This window comes from Anastrepha obliqua, chromosome 2 (genome assembly GCF_027943255.1).
Source record: "Anastrepha obliqua isolate idAnaObli1 chromosome 2, idAnaObli1_1.0, whole genome shotgun sequence".
Taxonomy (NCBI): domain Eukaryota; kingdom Metazoa; phylum Arthropoda; class Insecta; order Diptera; family Tephritidae; genus Anastrepha; species Anastrepha obliqua.
Genome location: NC_072893.1, coordinates 50,845,433 through 50,866,061, shown reverse-complemented (window position 1 = coordinate 50,866,061; position 20,629 = coordinate 50,845,433). Strand labels below are relative to the sequence as shown.

General features: G+C 39.8%; 1 protein-coding gene across 1 annotated transcript in view; it reads left to right on the top strand.

Annotated features, from left to right (window-relative positions):
* Nucleotides 1-17,041, top strand: part of LOC129238139 (protein obstructor-E-like) — a 63,431-nt gene extending 46,390 nt beyond the window's left edge. The window contains exon 5 of the mRNA XM_054873175.1: nucleotides 15,783-17,041. Coding sequence (XP_054729150.1) covers nucleotides 15,783-15,848 — 66 coding nt within the window. The 3' untranslated portion in view covers nucleotides 15,849-17,041. The remainder of the gene's footprint in view (nucleotides 1-15,782) is intronic.
* Nucleotides 17,042-20,629: the final 3,588 nt, after the last annotated feature.

The following is a 20,629-nucleotide window of genomic DNA, read 5'->3' as shown; positions in this document are numbered from 1 at the left end:
GAGACGTTGAACGCCGTTTTAGGCATGCGAACAACTGCTTCAACGGCACAAAAGAAAGGGTTTTTTACATCGAATTGTGACTGGCGATGAAAAGTGGGTCCATTACGACAATCCAAAACGTCGGGCAACGTATGGATACCCTGGCCATGCTTCAACATCGACGTCGTCGCAGAATATTCATGGCCTGAAGGTTATGCTGTGTATCTGGTGGGACCAGCTGGGTGTTGTGTATTATGAGCTACTGAAACCGAATGAAACGATTACGGGGGATGTCTACCGACGACAATTGATGCGTTTGAGCCGAGCACTGCGAGAAAAACGGCCGCAATACGCCGATAGACACGACAAAGTTATTTTGCAACATGACAATGCTCGGCCACATGTTGCACAAGTGGTCAAAACATACTTAGAAACGCTCAAATGGGATGTCCTACCCCACCCGCCGTATAGTCCAGACCTTGCGCCATCCGATTACTATCTCTTCCGATCGATGCAACATGGCCTGGCTGACCAGCACTTCCGTAATTACGATGAAGTCAAAAAATGGATCGATTCGTGGATTGCGGCAAAACCGACCGAATTTTTCACAAAGGGAATCCGTGAACTGCCAGAAAGATGGGAAAAAGTAGTAGTAAGCGATGGACAATACTTTGAATATTAAATTTGTAACCATTTTACGTCAATAAAGTTTCAAATTTCGAAAAAAAAACCGCACGAACTTATTCATAGTCCTATTAGTTAAATTGAAAGTCCTCGATACTATTTTGAATATGAAATGCATGCAAAAAAGTGGAACTGAAAAATCATAAAAGAACAGAAAAAAACCAAAATTCCGGCATATCTACAGCGCGTAATGAGAAATTACTTACGATACCGCAAACTCGTCATATCCGGAGCGGCACAAGGGTCAATTTTCCGAACATTATGACGAGATATTCAATATATGTAGAAATGCCCGATATAACCTTTCTAATCGGATACGCAGTCGATATCCCAGCAGTCATCACAGCCCGACACTTTAAAGAAGTTCGTAGAAAACCTTTCTAAGTTATGAAACGGACATAAACGTGGTTAGATTCACATGACCTCAAATTAGCCACAGAGAAAACGGAGCTCATACTTCTAGCACAAGAAGCACATCCCCGTCTCTAGGTTAGCATGAAAACCGGACTCAAGACTAAGCTTCTGGGACCGAATAAAGCACGCAGCAGAGAAAGCCGCTAAGATGACATTCCTACTCAGTAGACTGATGGCATACATAGGGGGTCCAACTCGAACGAAACGGGAAATAATGATGGCTACCAAGCTCTCCGTTCTCTTATACGGAGCTGAACTGTGAGCAAACGCGTTAAACGTAAAGCACTGATGCAAGCCCTTAATATCGGTTCTGGCAGCCCTGAGAGTTGTGTCCGCCTACCGCACAGTATCAGGGCCAGCTGTTCAAGTAATAAGCGGCTCAATACCGATAAACTTACTAGCCTTTGAGAGGAAAAAGTTGTGGGCTTTAAAGAAGGAGGCGCGAAATAAGAGAATAAAACGCTAAGGCTATGGCAAGACCGTTGGATTAACGAAACACGCGGCAGATGGACGGCTAGGCTTATAAAAGACGTCGCCACATGGAACAGCAGGAACTCCGGTGAAGTGAATTTTTATACAACCTAAATTCGGAGCGCTTATATTTGCAGAAATACCTCTTCAAAATAAAGAAATACGAACATCCAACATGCATATACGGGGATGCCGCCGAACATGACGCTGAACACATATTCTTCCAATGCATTCGTTGGGAATAAGAACATCGCTGGAGAATGCTGTCGGTCACATAACCTCTGCAAATGCAATCGACAAGATGCTAAGTAGCGAGGAAACGAGGGAGATCATCAGCGGTTTCGCAGAAAGAATTCTTCGGATAAAAAAGCGGAACCTGGACGCAGGCACCTTATAATGAGAAGGTGGAACGCCACTCTGGAGAAATGCGAAAGTGGTTCCAGGGTGGGCGACGGCTCTAAATGAGGGGGAGTTTTTTTTAGTCTCCGGACATACCATTGCTGCGACGGCAGCTTTGATGATGCATTAGTCATTTTCCACCCCCTTACACGCACAAAAAAAAATCTCTAATTAGTCTTGACATGGATCTGGTCGATACATTTATTTCTCTGGACATGATTTTCTGTGTTCTAAGTGGACAATGCATACGAACAAAAGCAAAAATAACGGAACTTTTCTTTGCGAATTTGTTCGCGCCGTATGCAATTATAAAATTTCTCACAGAATTTATGGCAAGATTAAGTATAAGAGGTGGTGCAAAAATAATAACTTGGTTTCTGAATAACTTTTTTAATAAAAAAATACTAATTTTGAGTGATGGAATTCTTTATTTGACTTTTACGCGCTCCATTGCTTGTTTGTTTATGTACTGCGGCTGTCCTATTCACACGTAGGATGCCAATTGCAAAAATTATAAATCTTCCGATTGGGTGATTAATTTTGCGCCACCTTGTATTTCGGATTTTGCTAAATCACGAAAAGTAATACACTTTTAATAGGTTGAGGTTCTACACATTACAACTCTTCTTAATCAGTACCCAATTTGTTACGTAATTAAATCTTTATTAGTATCTGCCACAGCTTTTGATACATTTTCGTTCTTTTTTACTATTTCTTTATCTCATGCCACTGGGACTAAGTAAATCGCTTTTGAAAATCATCAATATTTTGATATTCACTGTTTGCCACAGAAATATTGCATGCGATATTAAATAGTAAATCGTTTGATACCCCCTTCATTCAGTTTTTCTCGCTCTATTTCCTCAACTCGCTCTTGGGATGTCGCATTAAATGTGACATAGTTTGTTGCTGTTAAGTAAATATTGGAATAAAAATGTATTTTATTGATTGAAATCAAAATCAAAAATGTAGCGAGTGGCGTGCACTGTATGCAGCGCGGCAGTGAGGGAATACTTTTCACCCGCTGCTGAATACTTGCACCCTTCCCAATGAAATGCCAGTTGATTTGTAAAATTATAACCATATTGTGGAGTTAAGCAACCAGTTCTGAATTTATTTTCAACGAGGAAATGTGCAGATGAAATGCGAATACTAGGAAAAAAATAATACTAACAAAACTGCATTTATTTATGATGAAAACGGAAATTAATAAATGGAAATTCAAGGGCTTCACAAAATGAAGTGCTATTGAATGTGCAGAAAATTAATTTGTGGTATTGATGAATAAAAAGTATTTACTCATAAATAGTGTTTTTTTTGCAATTTTCTAGTGAGTAAGTATTTTTGCTCTCTATTTGTCTTGTTCAGAAAAAATATATATATTTCTTCTAAATACACTGCGTTAAATAACTATAGCAGTGGGACTTATGGACAAGTTTTGACAAATTATTTGTATCGAATTTAATTATTATAAGTTTCTTATGAAAGTGAAGATCATTCGTATACGAAGACCTTATAAATCCAAGTTTCAAATGTGCAAATATAAAAAAAAAAATTCATCAAAATTTTCAATCTGAATTTTTAGAAAAATTTCTGGTCATTGCTATGAATAAATACCATGAACTGCAAATTTCTAGTGTCTCAAAAATTGCGTTAGGTTAAGTTAGATTAGCCTGGTTGACATTAAGCCACGCATATAGTACATCTTTTGGTCCCTAGCGATACCAGTTGGAGACCGACCTCTATGAATCCTGAAAGTAGACGTCATGTAGGATTGCGTTGATTTTTGACACCTTTTTTTTCCAGAAGTCTTGTGCTTTTTCTGCATATAACGAAAGCCCGAAATTTTTTTGTAGAAGAAAACACCATCACCATCAAAAAAAACAAAAAAAAAATAATAATAATAATGGACTTGAACTGCGACATTCGGTCTCACATGACAGGTAGCATCAGTTTTGTTCATCTGCAGTCTCTCTCAGTCTACCAAGCTCCTTGTGGGTTGGATTAACTCGTTTGCTAATCGTGGCTTTCATGGCTGCAGAAGGGAGTGGATAGTAAGAACTGATAATTTAATTCATACTTTAGTGATATATGGCCAGACAATTGACATTTCGTAGGGCATCCCCGCGTTAAAAATACCACTACTACGAGGGGTGCCTTTTATATGTCGGGATTAGAGAACAAAAACAAATTTCAATCATCGAAAATCACTTTATTGTTTTTCAAAATATTCTCCATGAAGATCTACACACTTTTGCATGCGTTTGAACCAATTGTCGAAGTACTTTTGCCACTCTGAATGAGGTACCTCCAAAACATGCATTCTGAATGCCGCAACCGCTTCTTCAGGTCTCGAAAAACGTTGACCTCTCAGTTTGTTTTTTACGTACGGGAATAAAAAGAAGTCATTCGGTGCCAAGTCAGGACTGTACGGCGGATAACCCACTACTTCGATGTTTTGGGTGCTCAAAAATGCAGTTGTTTGAACCGATGTGTGAGCGCACGCATTGTCCTGGTGAAGAGTGATCCGTCTTTGGCGATTGGTTTTCCTAATTTCTTGGAAGACAACTGGCAAACAAATGGTTGTGTACCACTCAGTTCTGTTCTGCATTGTTCTAGTGGTACGGTTGCGACATGTCCAGTTTTTCCGAAATTTGCTTGGAAGTGCTTCGTGCGCGAACAACTTTTGTTGGATTTGGCTCATCTTGAAACACCCATACAGTCGACTGCTGTTTACTTTCGGGCTCATACGCGAAAATTCATGATTCATCACCTGTCACGATGTCATAGACGTGTTTCGAAGCCCCGCGATCGTATTTTTTGAGCATTTCCTTCGACCAATCGACACGAGCCTTTTTTTGAGCGATTGACAAATTGTGTGGGATCCAACGCGAACAAATTTTTTTGACAGTCAAATGTTTATGCAATATTGAATGTATTCTGGTCCCACTAATGCCTAAGATTGTCTCAATCTCACGATAGGTCACATGACGATCTTGCAATATCAGTTCGCGCACAGCATCAATGGTTTTCGGAACAACAACTAATTCTGGACGACCTTCACGAAATTCATCTTGGAGTGAACTACGACCACGATTGAATTCACCATACTATCGATAAACACTGGTCCTTGATGGAGCTTCATCACCAAAAAATGAATTAAGTTCATCCATGCAATGTTGCTAAATTAATCCACGTCGAAAGTTGTAAAAAATAATCGCACGAAAATGTTCACGATTTAATTCCAATTTTGGACCGAGATGAATCTTTTAAGTTACTGTAAACAACACAAATAACGCTGGTATTTCGAAACCTTCTGAGTACGTAAAAGCCAAAAATGTCAAACTTTGCGATACAGCTGTCAGTTGCCAGATTGCAACACCAGGGTTGCCAAATCCCGAAATATAAAAGGCACCCCTCGTAACATGAAGAAATATAGAAGCTGAAATTATGTCTGCACCAGAATACTACCAGTTCACAACTCGTATTTTTCTCCACAGGGTGCTTACTCGCATATTTATAGCAAAATTATTCTTCATATTAACCCAGCCATCATTACGGTGATTGAATTCTGGTTGATCGCCATACTGAATCGGATTTGTCTACCTTTGGTGACTAAGTACTTGTGAAGGAAGAGCGGCACAACATCAAAGGAGAAAGCATGAAAAATACAGACTCATGTCACAAAAGGTGTAAATACCGGTCGCACTCTTTCGATATTGCTGCAACTGACTATCATTTCTTTCAATCGACGGCTTTGGCTGGCCAACAGTTTCACTCTTAAAATCTTAAAAAAAAAATATAAAAAAAATGTGATCGATTTATATTTGGATCACTCTAACAGACGAGCGGTTCTTCGTGAGCGGATTTCAAGGGCTATCTAAAGGATGAGAAAAGTAACCACAAACGGCGAACGAAACGTTGCGTCTAAACGTTCATATGCAATTACTATTTTGAAAAACTGACTTAAATTTAAAAAAAAAAAGTAGTTTAGAAAATCCCCCGAAAAACTATTAATTTTTGCTATTTATTTAAAAAAAAAAAAAATAATAATGTTGGGATACCATAAAAAATTCCCTTCTTTGCATTTTTTGCGAAAAAATTATAAAAACTGAAGCACAAGTGTAACAAGAAGAGAATTTGATAGGGAGCATATCGAATAGAGAATACTGGAACTTTCAACTGCATCGGCACATAAAGCTAAAATCACTCAAGTGTGCTTCGGGAGAAATATTCCAGTTCTTATTTCGGCTGACGATTGATCCACGGTCAGTGTATTCTTCAATAATCGCCACTGCAATTCGAAGATTCTCAGGCAAACACTTATTACAGCAGCGTCTTTTATAGCTTTGGATGCCACAAATGCTCCTATAGCACAATGGCCGGCTCTTGTTATTAAAGCAAACAGCGATCCCTTTGAAGCATTTTTTAGACTTCTAGCAATTTTATTAACTAGTAAAAAGTCAGACTTACATACATGAAATCTAAAAATTTGTGCCTTAATTTCTTACAGTGTCAAAAATCTAGAATTCTCAAAACAGCTTTTGTTCAGACCACCCTGTATGTGTTTGTGTCTACGTGCAAGTGTGCCAGCGCAGTATTTTGAGTTTCATCTCTAAACCTACTTACCTATAATTTTGGTATTGTATTTATTTTGCATTTCAGCATTTTTTATTATTCTTCTTCATATCTGTGTGTTTTGGAGTTGCTGCAGTTACTTGTGTTTGTGTGGTATTTGATCGTAATTTGATTGGCATTAAAATATGAATGCATGCAACACGTTTCCATTTTTATTCTGCCACATTCAATTTTGGAAACTCGGAATTTGAGCGAGTTTTGCCGCAGCTGCCGCGAGTCGCTGAATGGAAATTCACTTAATATTGACTGTTGGCACAATTTGGCGAAAATACTGAGTACTTGTCTGCTATTTTATTGACACTTTGGCATAATTTATGTGGTGGTAGTTTGTTCATACGTGTTAAAAATAACAAAAATAAAATTAATTTTTTTCTGTTTTTGAAATATACAAAATTCACAAGTTTGGTTATAAATTAAGTAATTATTCAAGGTAAAAAATCCCCATAACAATGGCATTTAATACTTCATTTGTATATAGAATTTTTTGCTGGATACAAATTTGAAAGAAGGAGCCGCGATTATTCATGAAGAATAAAAAATATATATTTACATATTTTTTTACATAAAAGTATGTACAAAACTACGAGCCGCTATTACTTAATGAGCCGTGTAGTCTCAATCGTTGTCGAGTATAGCTTGACAACTTCTCTTCATGCTTTGAAGCTTTTCTGCGTAGCTCGTCGACAAAGAGTACCAGATGTTGCGAACTTGGCGCACGAGTTGCCTTAAATCGTGGACTATCTTTCCGACAAGATGCGTTTTCATAGTTCCCTACATATTTTCAATGAGGTTTGGCGTCTGTGGACTGGGAAGGCCAGTCCATTACTATGATGCCATTTCCTTGTTTCGTTGTTTCTCAATGTGTTTTTCTGAGAGCAGTGGTTTTGACGAAGTGGGACGGTAGGATATGTTCGCCTCCTTCAGTCGACGTTCGATGGTGTTGATATTCACATCTATTCCCTATTTAGCAAGAACTGGTCCTGCTTGGCGTAGTCACAAAGAAAGGTCCCGTCTAAAAAGTTGGACGATCACTTTATCCTGCTTTTTTGTCATTACTCGCTTCAAGCCGCGCTCGGCAAAGTCATCAACATTTTTGTACACCTTATACCGCTGATTCCACACCACAACAACATTTTTTTTGATCTATTAATCACTTTTTCAGCCGCGGCGTAAGATAATTTCGGCCTTTTCGAATGCGTACATAAAAATACCGCCTTAAAACGCTTCGCGTACATTTGGTTAATGGACAAAATCAATGTGTTTTAAAATATTTGAGTCTTAAGTAAAAATGTTATTTCTCCCATTTTCGAAATAAGCCTCAAATTTCGAGATATGGAGGTCTTAGGTAAAGAAATTATTAAAAATGTATGTGTGTAAATAACAAAAAAAAAAGGAAAATATCGCCGTGGTCCGCTTATTCCATCTATTTAAATAGCATATCACTTTTTTCGGACACAATTTTTTACAGGTGCTATTAGGGGTTTGATATTTGACGTCGAAAAATTAAAAACCGTATATTTTATATTAATTAATTTGATAATCACGATTTCTAAGCAAGCAAAGGATTTTGAGGCGTCTTCTAATTATTTCGGCTGTCTTCCCCCGGAGTTTTCCAATGCCTGCTCAAGCCCCGTCTTTCTTCGATTGTCCTGATTGGTTCGATGTTGCAGCATTGGTTTAACGACGTGCTACTTATAGGGGTGGACTACCAAATTTCGTAGCTTGTATGTAAGGCTCCCCTGAGCGTGGGAGAGATAACTACACCAGCCCCAAAATTTGTAGGCCTATCAGGCTGACCTTTTTCATGCTGAAAAGCCTCGAACGGCTAGTGGAGTTGCATATGCGTCAGAAGTCGCTGAAGGTTCACCCACTCTCTCCATTTCAGCATGCCTATCAAAGCGGAAAATCCTGCGAGTCGGCACTGCAAAACCTTGTTGCTTGGATAGAGCAGGCCATCGACAGAAGGGACTACGCTGTGGACATCTTTTTGGATATAGAGGGGCTTTTGATAATAGCACTTTCGACAGTATGTGCAGCTCTGCCAGCAGACATGGTGTAGATCGGGCGCTAGTGAATTGGATTCGTTCAATGGTTGCCCAAAGAATCGTCACGGTGCGGGCGGAGGAGGATCTGCTGGTGTCATCCGGGATTAATAGAGGCTGTCCCCAAAGTGGTGTGCTGTCTCCATTACTCTGGTGCATGGTGATCGATCCTCTACTCAACACCTTAAACGATGCTGGAGTCTAAACACAAGTATATGCGGACGACATTGCCTGCTTGTTAACGGGCCCCTTGCTTATGAACATCTGTAAAAAAGTGCAGATAACTCTGGATATTGACACTTGGTGCTATGCTAATGTGCTATCGGCAAACCCCACCAAAACTGGTATTGATGGAGGAAGCTTGATGAACTCGTTCTGCCTAAGCTAAAAACAGTCACAATTCAGTTATTCAAAGAAATCAAATATCTTGTAGTAATCCTCGACAGTAAACTTCTTTGGAAGTCACACGTTGAAACAAAGACATTCAAAGCACTGAGAGCTTTCTGGGAAAAACGTGGGGTCTTTCTCCTAGCAAGGCCCTATGGATCAGTGGTCTGGATGAGCAGACTCTTTCTCGTGGTCGTCAGGAGGACCTTATCAAGACTACAATGCACTGTGTTCATCTGTTGCACCGGAACTTTTCCGACTACTTCAGGCCGGCATTAGATGTTCTGGTTGGTCTACCACCACTTGATGCTTTTTTCAAGGAGAGGCCATCTGCAGGAAACACAATAGGAACTGGTATGACCCCTGTCCGGCGTTGGACAACAGAGAAGGCATGGACTTCGATCCAATGATTCTCTCTATGTCCCTTGACTCCGTGCCATCAAAAGTCGTTCTTGAAAAGAGATACAGTGTGGTGCTGCCAGAGGCTCTATTGTGGTCAAACTTTGAAAATGAAGCCGCCAAACATTGTTTTCTCGAGTGCTGTAAATTCAGGCTGAACTATGTTGGTAGATATAATAGCCGGATGCTAACATGGGTTCTGAAACACGTGAGTATTGTGGGTAACGAGACCTCTGACTCTTTAGCTAGGATGGGCTCTGAGGCCAACTTCTTTGGTTCGGAGTCCGTTCTACCACTCCTTTCTGCAGCCATCAAAGCCACGATTAGCAAACGGGTTACTCTAACTCACAAGCGAGCTTGGCAGGCTGAGAGAGGCTGTAGATGGACTAAACTGATGTTGCCTGTCATGTCCAACCGACTGCCGGAAATCCTTCTGTCATTAAGAGGAAAGGACTGCAGGCAGCTGACTGGACTGATGACGGGCCACTATCTATGGGCGACGCACATGAAAAAGGTAGGCATCTTAGACATGGCATTCTGCCCAGCAAGTTGGAGAGGAGGATGAGATGGCGGACCACTTTCTGTGCGTCTGCCCAGCCTTCGATCAAATCAGGAGCCATCTTGGCTTCTAGGCACCACAAGATCTGCTCAGATTTCTTTGGAGGTAGAGCAGATTTAGAGAAAATTAAAACGGAATCCGAGTGCAGTATTCTGGACTTAATGTTGTCTGAGTTCTGTACTTGCTAGTTGGCCCGAACGCATACATAAAATAATTGTGAGGACATTCGACTTGCATATGTTGACCTTTATCTTCGCAGATAAGCTGGTAGAGTTTTATATTTTTCGTATGCTGGCGGAAGCTCCAGCGCTTTTTTCTTGGTTTCTATGTCTTTGTTTGCTCCACGATCCATATGTTTCTCACTTGGAGTCAAAAAGCTTAATATCCTCTCCTTCAATGACGACATTTGATTATAAGAGTATGCTGGTGCTAATTTGCATGGCCTTTGCCTTTTGAATGTTTAAAATGTATTAAAAATTTCTAAACATTTTGCAGGGTTATTTAAGGATGTTGAAAGTGTATTAAGCAAAAAGTAAACCCTTTTGCTACCCAGGAAACCGAAGCTGACCAAAACTTACCCAGAATTTATCATCAGTTAGAACAAAGCCTTCCCTTTTTTGTTGCAGAAACATACCAACATATGCAATTTAAGCTTTAGACAAATGATGTGCCTTTTTTTGGAAAAAAGTTGGCGCACTGAAGACCCCCAATTAGCCATTCTAGCAGCCGTCTTCCATTAACTCATCCTTTGCATACAAATTCATGTACAAATGACATAAATTAACACCAATTAATTAACGAAAACAACATTTTATGAAGTCAACAGCAACAAAATAATATACAGTTAAATAGTAAAAAAGGAAAAAGCAAACAAATATAAAAAAAGTAAATTCAAGAAAATTAGGAAGAAAAAAATTAAAATGAAAAACGGAGAAGACGTTTTAATTAAACAATTAAAAAGGAATGCCCGCCGCCATTTTTGTCATTTTTGCCACTTGCAAAGCCGGAACAAAGTAAAGGTGGCAGTGGTAGTAGCAGGAAAGAAAAAATGAGCGACTGTGGCATTTGACTACGACAACGGATGTATTTTTTTAACTAAAACACTTATCCCTTGGCATTGGCGTATATTTTTTATGAAATACTGCAGGTTGCCTTTCGAGTTGTGCTCAAAGGCAGTCCAAGGGGGGTAGCAACGTTTGTTAAAATAATGAAGAAAGAACCAAAGCTTAGGGAGGCTAATAGCAAATATGCCACCTTTATCAAAAAGTTCCCGGAACAACTGCTAGGTGACGCTCTAAATCAAACTATTTGAGTTCTGTTTCTTTTTTTTCTATTGCTAGCTTACCACATCTGTGACGAATATTCCACCAAAATTTAATATCCGTTGCTTGACATTTGTAAAAGTTACTCTGCCTCGCGTAAATTTACCATACCACTGCAAGTGTTTTCGATTTTTACAGTTTTAAAAATGGGTTTGATTTTGCAACAACGAGATTGTATTAAATTTTGTCTTAAAAATGGATTCAATGACTCAAAAACCTAAAAAATATTAGGCAACTGTTTCGGTAATGGTACTCTAAAGGAAACAGTCGTCTACGAGTGGCCTGAGGGTCCATCAAGGATGACGGACGTGGTGGCAGGCCGTCGGTACCGAAAACTGGTGAAAACATCAATAAAGTGATAGAAAAGTTGACCAATAACAGCAAATTAACCATCAGAGAGCTGGCTTGAGGACTTGAGTATTGCTTAGGGATCCATTCAGGAAGTAGTAGGTAATGATTTCGGCTTGTGCCGTGCACGTCTCAACAGACTTGAATTTCATGCATCAAAGGCAACGCATTGGTATTGCCAAAGACACGATTTCCAAGGCTGAACCGACTCAAAATTCCTCAATCGCATCATTACTGGAGACGAGACGTAGGTTTATGAATATGACACACAATCCAGAAATTTGGCGAGTGAGTGGGGAGATCTGAATGAGCCAACCTCAAAACAACCACGTCAGTCAATAAAGAAAGAATAAAGAATAAAGAAATGGTATTGAACACCGCAAATTTTTGACAGAAGGTCAGACAGTTATTAAGGACTATCGTTATATTATATTTGGGCGTTGTAAGACGCTTACATGAAGCAGTTCGCCAAAAAAGAAAGGAAAAGAACTGGTGATAACCATGATAACGCTGCTGCGCCTAATGCCATCAATAGCCGTGAATTTTTGGCCAAGAACGAAACGAAACTTATACCATCCAACAGTCCTCTAATTCTTCTGATATGATTCCCTGCGATTTTATGCTGTTTGATCGAGTAAAAAACCCTCTAAGGGGGAACGAGTCTTAACTATCGAAGCGGCCGAAAAGAAGTAATGGAAAAATCGAAAACGGCTCTGATGGCTATACTGAAAATTGAAATCCACAGGCCTTGCGAGAGCTGGCATAAGTGTGTTGCAGTTGAAGTTGAAAAGAAGTACTTTGGAAGTGATAATCTCACTTTTGAGGAATAAATTTGTTTTTGAGTTTTCTGAATATATTCCGGTAACTTTTTGATCGAAGTGGTATACGGATAAGTCGCATGGGGCAGATTTTCCAAGTAACACCTCTCAAATAATTACTAATAATTAATTCATTAAAAATCAGCCGACAGATTTTTTCTGTGCGATTGCACAAATTCTGAAATTAAACGTTTCACGACGACTTGCCAAGCCTTAGGTTAGTTTAGGTTGAAGCGGTTGTCCTTAGGCTCATAGCCCATTGCGATACCGTGGGATGAGCTTTTCCCAATCTCTTCTAAAACCAGTGCAAGCTTTTCAAAAATTTTATACTATCCCTAATTTCTGCAGAACTGAAATCTTCCAAGTCGATTAAAAAATTGTCTGCCTAGAATGATAGATCTCCGTCTGGATAGAGCAGGATAATGGAGCAGAGGGTGCAAGATTGTCTCTTCTTTCTCCTCATCAGACAACTTCTGCAGAAGTCATGTGTTTGCACACCCATCCTTGGGTGTGCCTACTTACTAGGTAGTGCCGCGTTATGACTGAAATCAGTGTGGTAAGACTATGCTTATTTTGGTTTAGCAGAGATTCCGTGCGTTTAGCATTGAGAGTCGGCCACAGTTACGGGCGAATTTGCAGGTGGTTTCATTATGCCATCTTTCATGTGTTGCTCTTACAATTTCCTCCAAGATAAGCAGCTTACCTGTTTGTAAGGCTATGCCTTTGTCATTGTTGATGTACTCATCGGTCAATTTGGTGCCGAGTATCGCTTGTTCATCGGCTCTGCAGTTACTCTTCATGTTGCGGTGACTAGGAACCCATATTACCCTTAAGCGAAATGACTCAGCCATCTCGTTCAGTGATGTGTGGCATTTCATGGCTACCTTGGAGATTGTCGACTGTTTTGGAAGGGATTTTATCGCCGCCTGGCTGTTAGTGAAAATGTAGATATCATTTCCAGATATCGCATCACACTGTACCAGTGTCGTGGCTTTCATTATTGCCAGCAGTTCAGCCTGAAAAGACTACAGTAGTCGGGGAGCCGAAAACTGAAGGAGATCCCCAGATGTTGGGAGTACCCATCTCCGCTCACCTTGCCCCCGGGCTTTGAGCCATCTGTGTATACATGGATAGACTCGCCCTGTCTCACATTGTACACACTCTTCCCTTGCCAAGCCTTATTGAACAGAAATTTCAACACGATTTGCCATTCTCTACCGTTAAACCAGTAGTCATCGATGTTTTCAGTTCTCGCGCAACTAAAAAACACCCTATACACGACTTTGAAGGCTATTTTAGTACCAATGACCAACAGGTAAGCACTTTTTTGCTTCGTTGGTCCGGAGCCATCTCTGCCACTGCCTTCTGCCACCATCAAAGCCACGGTTAGCAAACGGGTTAGCGAGCTTGGCAGGCTGAGAGAGGCTGCAGATGAACAGAACTGATGTTACCTGTCACGTTCGCCCGAATGAGCAGTTCCTCCTGTCACTAAGCAGAGGGGACTGTAGGAGGCTGGTTGGACTGATGATGGGCCACTTTCTATGGGCAAAGCACACGGAGAAGATGGGTATCTCAGACGGTGCATTCTGCTCAGCATGTGGAGAGGAGGATGAGATGGTGGACCACTTTCTGTGCGCCTGCCCAGCCTTCGATCGAATCAGGCTTGAGATTTTTGGCACTGATGTGTTAAGAAGCGATAACCTTGGCTCCTTGGCACCACTAGATCTACTCAGATTTCTTCGAGTAGATTTAAAGAAAATTAAAAAGGAATCCAAGTGCAGTACGATGACTTAATTGTGTCTGAGTGATGTACGTGCTTGTCTGTCCCGACAAACAAAAAAAACAAACAAGCACTTATTTTATTTGCTTAAGGGGGGAGGGAGCCTGCTTTAGAGGCTTAGAGAGAAATCGATTTTTTTTTTGCTTAAATGTCTTTCCAAACTATCCAAGAATGTTTCCTCAAAATTTCAGAACCAATTTCAAAATATTTTCGGAGTTACAGAAGAAATTGTGAGTAAGCGTCGAGCAGGTAGACGAGCGACCGGATCGCTCGAAGTGCGATTTCTCAGTTTTTTTGCGATTTTTCCTAATTGGCGGGAAAGATAGGGAAAAAGTTAAACATCCTATCGAAACGGGACTACATTGATTGTTTTTGGAATTAAATTATCTTCTAGTTGAACCTAAAAAACCTTAAGAAAGTTATGATTAACTCGCTTTTTAAACAATCTAAAGAGAATTTGTTTTTCCAAAAAAATAATTTTCTTTTTAATTAGCAAAAAATTGTTGAATTTCTCACTTTTTGTTTAATTTTCTTGGTTTAACTAGAAGCTATACTAAACCAAAATAAAAATTTTTTGGGTTTTTGGTTTCAGATGAAAATTGCGACCTGCATCTTTCTCGCCGCACGATACATGCACACTCGAGGCGCCTCGACAAAATGCTTGTACCAAGCATAATATGACATTATATTTGAATGAAAAAATTTGAGAAGACTGTTGCAACATATAACCATAAAACCAAAAAGTTTCGTTTAAACCGAATATTTCTTTCCTTCCCAAAAAAATCCACGAAAAAATCGATTTTTTGAAGCCTTTAAAGAAGGCTCCCCTCTTAAACGTCATACAATTTTAAGAGTTCCCTTAGAAATACTCATCTCAAAATATATTTTATAAATTTTTATTTTGAAAGGTTACGTACTTGGGTAAAGTTAAATAATTCCGCTGCTTCCAAGAAAATATTTTATTCCCCCTTGCTGCAATAGAAAGCCCCTGCAATGTATTGAGCCCCCCTCTTAATGTGTCTACGCATACGCCAGTGCCTTTTTGTATATATTTATATGTATGTATGTGTGTTTTTGTAATTTAATTTTTTTAATTTTTTCCCCACAGTGTACGAACTATGTAGCTCAGTGTTGTGTCGCGTTTGTTATTGTGTTGGTCCATTGTTTATGTTTTTTGTTTGGCTTTCGGCGCATCCGGTTACATTGTTAAACCGTAATTCCTGCCAACACTTTCTTGCTGTTGTATCCTTATTGTTATTCCACCATTTTTTTCCAACTTCTTCTGCTGGTCAGTTTGACTGGCTAGCTGGTGGGTTGGCTACCTAACAAAATATTTCTTAATTTGTATCCTTTTACCAGCTCTCGTTATTTGTTATTTTTTGTTATTGTTTTTGCTGTTGTGTCACACCACCTTTTGTGTGCTACCTTAATTATATTACATGCTTGTCTCAATTTATTTCATTTCTTGCTCATTCGCATTTTTTCTTCTTCTTTTTCTTTTCCTTCCATTCGACGCGTCCTCTTGGACACTTGATGCTTCAGCTGGCCAACGAAGGTGTGCCGCCACTGCCATTGCAAGGCAAGAACTTTCAACGTGCTAGAAATTAGAAATTCCAATTCAAACGCGCAGAAAAGAGTAAAATGAGGAGCAGAAGAAGGAGCAAAGGGGAGAGGAAGTAAGCGAGGAAAGCAGCGATGTGTGCGGTGAGGTGCTATGACGACGATGAAGATGGCAAACAGCCACGACAGTGGCTTCAAATTAAAATGCAACGAAATCAAATATGTTTGTAGCATGAAATTAGTGTAAGAATAGAAAAAGGCGGTGATGAAAACATAAAACAACAGCAAAAATTTACACAAAATCAAAACAAAAAAAAAAACGAAAAATTATAATGACAACAAGAAGCTGCAGAGTTGGTTGAGAGCGCAAGCGAGGTTGGTAATGTGAGGCAGCATTCAAGTGGGGCTGACGCGAAATATCAGTTACGGGTTGTGCGAAAATTGTGTCTAAATAAATTTTTCTATGCAATAGAAGCGCCAAGGAAGTGAGAGGTGGCGCGGTTGGCGAACTGAAGTGGCGCGGCAATTAGTTTTGAATGCTCCAGCGCGCCTGAGACATGTCCAACGGAGCGGATAAATTCGAGCCGCAGATGCCTCAAATGGCTAAACAAATAATCAGCACAAGTTGCGCAAACAACAATAACAAGCACATACATACACGCATAAGGGAGACAAGCAACTGATACAGCAAGCGGCAAGAGGGAGGAGGCAAGTAGCAAGAGGCAAGCAGCAAGAAAAGGCGCAAAGATCAAAAGCTATCGGAGTCGCTTCGCATTACAAACACACACAAATGCACCAACAACAACCAAGTCAACGTTTGGCATGTCAACTTGCTAGCCATCCTTTGCGGCAGTCTCTAAATTCAGCTCATCCGTTGTTATCAAATTTTAACACCATTTTGGCCGTGGCTTGTGCAACATCATTAGTAGACCACATTTTCAGCATCAGCGAATGTCACAATTTACAAATACCCCTACATAAATTCATGCACTTCAGCGCACTTATTTGAGAAGAAACAACAACAACAACACAAAATATGGTTATTTGGGAAATAAAGTCCAAGAGGAAATTGTATTTATAAGAAATTGCAAGCCGTTTGCCATTTTCGGCATAAGTTTAATACTAAATCGCTTTTTCTATTACTACTCATAATAAATTTGTATGTAACTCAGCTAGAGACGTCACAAAATATTTTTCATGAAATTATGTACACATTCTACATTTTCAGAGACGTTAATGTTTGTCACTAAAAACATTTTTTTATCTTTAGTTTAAATAATTAATTGTAAAAATGCATGATTTTGTAATTTAATGAGACGTAAAAGTGTTTTCAATAAATATTTTAATTAAAACAGAAAAAAGTCAAGTCTAAAATTTTGGTTTAAATTGATGAATGTGTGGGAAGACCAAATGGTAAAAAAAATTCGTGCATTCCGCATATGGAGAAAATAGGCAACATCGCCAGGGAGAAAAAATTGTCAAAAGTCAGCCGCTTCGAACTTGTACTTTATTTTAAAGTTAAATTTATTGTTTTAAATAGCCAAATTTAATGGGCATACTTTTGTTTAATTCTGTTTCAATGCCTGCAGTTTTTATGGAAAATAGGTGGATTTTTTTTAAATCTTTTCCAAAGTTTGAAGCTTTGCTGCATATGATACCTTCTGTGGAATGAACTACAGTGTGAAACTTAAGTCGCCGTACTCTTGTTATACAGGGTGGGCCACATAGCGTTTGCTTTTTGAACCACCTATTTTTTTGTGAATGGTAACACAAATGACATGTCAAATGTGTTCTTAATTTACTTAACGGTTTGACATTTACGAAACTGGACGCTATACGCTTAAACCAAATTGGGAAATATTGAAAACCTATTTCCAAAGTGGTGAGTCTTCTTCTTCTTTTCTGATTTTCACATCGGTGGCTACGTCAATAAGCAAAATTGTCGGATTTGGGGCTCAGAAACGCCACACGTTACTGTAGAGAAGCAAATGCATAAACAACGAGTCACTGTTTGGTGATGTTTTTGGTCTGGCGGCATCATCGGGCCATTTTTTTTCGAAAATGAGCGAGGAGCCCCGGTTACAGTAAATGGCGAACTTTACCGTGACATGCTCAATGAGCTTTTGTTTCCAAAAATTGAAGAAGATGACATGGACGACAATTGGTTTCAACAGGACGGTGCAACTTGTCACACTGCCAAAGTTAGACTCGAACTTTTGGCTACCGTTTTTGAAAACCGAATAATCAGCCGAAATTCCGATATCAATTGGCCGCCTCGGGGCTGTGATTTAAGCCCGTTGGACTATTTTTTGTGGGAAGCCGTTAAGGACAAATGCTATGCGAACCATCCAGAGACGATTGATGCTTTAAAACACGAAATCGAAGTTGCCATTCATGAAATTGGAGCCCAAACAATCAAAAATGTGCTTAACATTTGGGTTGCTCGAATTTTGTTTGGAACCTATTCCCAAATTACCAGCGCTGCTCTTCATATTTTTTTTTAAATATCAATATACACATATTGGTCCATCAATCTGTCGATAAATTCCAAATTTCCGACTCCTGCTGCAGCTATGCAGCCCCAAACCATAATACCTCCGCCACCGTATCTTACGGTTTTTATGGTATGTCTAGTGCTAATAGTTCAGCCTGATCGATAATAGTTCAGCCTGGCCAAAGATAGGTTGAACAGCTCCGAATAGAAGGCAGCTCCCACACCACAGTGCATCTTAGAACCGTCAGCGTACATTTCAAAGTCGTATCTTCCAATCCCCTTCCCTTTGCCCCATACGACTCTCACTGGAAAACGTACGGTCTTTCTTGAAGTTGAGATCGGGGATTGTGTAGTCTGATTTGTTTTTGAGCAGTGAGGGTCCCTGTAGGAGGATCTTGCTGTGACCGTATGATCTTGTTGTCCAGCATCCTATTTCTCTGAGTCACACCACGCTGCAAGTAGCGATTGTTTTTATATAATATGTAAGTCTAATGGTAATAGATATGTTAGTACATTAAGTGCTTCAGTAAGACTAGTGCTAAGCGCTCCTGTGCTTAAAATACACGCTCTTTGGATCTTGCTCAGCTTGGTTTGGATGTATTCCTTTTCTGGGGCCTCCAGACTAGTGCCGTATATGTTGAAATTGAAAGGTCGGCCAAGGAGCACCAAGAGATTTGGTGGCCCCTTAAACACTCAGGCTAAAAAGCACATTGTATTTAAAGCTCTGGAAAGAGGGTAGATAGTCAAGGAGGAACGGAGAAAAGTATCAGAGAAAGAGATAGGAAAGAATAGAGACAGAGATAGAGATAGTTAGTCCTGTGAGAATTTTCCAGAATCTTTGGCAAATCTGTAAATATCCTCCAGTTTTAGGGAACGAATATTACTCATTCTCACGACATTGGAACCCAAAACTCGTAGCCGTGCTCTAGCAAAGGCAGGACACTCACAGAGAAAGTGTTCAGTGCTATCCGCCTCCTCCAAGTATGACAGGTACACTGGGCCCTCATGACCCCATGGGTTGTGTCCTGTAATGATACCAACCGTCAACCGAACGTCTTTCCTTATAAGTTTTAGTAGAAAGTTTGACAGTTTTCTGTTCGGACTTGTCACAAAACACTTTGCAGTTCTGCAGCGTTTTAGACCGAACCATCGCTCTTTATGTAAATTGCATACATTTTCGCTGATCCACTTCATGATTCTTTCGGAACTGATTCCGATTATTGGCTCTGGAACCCATATAAGTACAAGCCTGTTTTGTCTTGTGACAGTATTAAACTTCTTCTTACATTCTTGAACAATCTTTGAGGTTTGCTTCGCGTTCTCCTGAGCCTTCAGTGCAGCCTGACTATCATTGAAAACTCCAATCTGTTTCCCGCTCCATCTCTTCTCGATTATCCATTCGGCTACGTTCAGGATGGCAAAAATTTCCGTTTGGAAAACAGTTGCCATTTCCCCCACAGTTGCCACTATCGTGCAAAGCCTCCTTAGGGATTTGTCCGATGTTAGGACATGAGCATATGCTTGGACGTGAAACCCGAGTTCCTGCATCTACGCTAGTAGAGAGTCTACGACGAATCACCAAAGCAGCGGAGAAAGAACACCCCCTTGGGGACATCCTTACTTGGCCCTGACGGTGATTATTTCGTCACCGTTTTCACCAGCGATAAACAGCCTCTCAGAGAGCATGGAATATATCCATTTTACAATGTGTCGCTCGGTAGAAGAACATATTGAGCTGAAAGTGGCATTATCAAAAGCCCCCTCAATGTCCACGAACACGCCCATTGTGTATTCGTCAGCTTCCAGCCCAGCTTCAATCTTGCTAACAAGATCGAGTAAGGCTGATTTACACTGGCCACTCTGGTAAGCGTGTTGATTTCTACTAAGTGGACTTCTCGGCAATACCTCCACTCATATGTTAGTAATGGCCTTGCAATGGCTGTGTAGGACCAATTGGATAGTTTTGGTTGCAGATCCCATTTTTTACCCAACATTCCCTTACACGTGTAAAACGCTAAAGTTTGAGTTTACACACTTTTTTTCAAATTTTGATTTGTACTGTGCAAATCTGTAAAAAAATTAGTAAATATATACAAAAGTATTTATATATTTATATTAAAGATAAAGGTTTCTTATGCTGGCTCAAGATTGAGATTCCTCCATCAAAAAAATAAAAAATAAAAATATCACCATTGCAGTAATGTTGGCCAGTATGTATTTTGTTTACATGTCTAATTATTTTGCATTTATTTTTAAAAATATATTTTAAGGGTTAAGCTATGCAACTTTAGCTCCCGTCTTGGCTTTCAGCACACACTCACATACAAATAACATA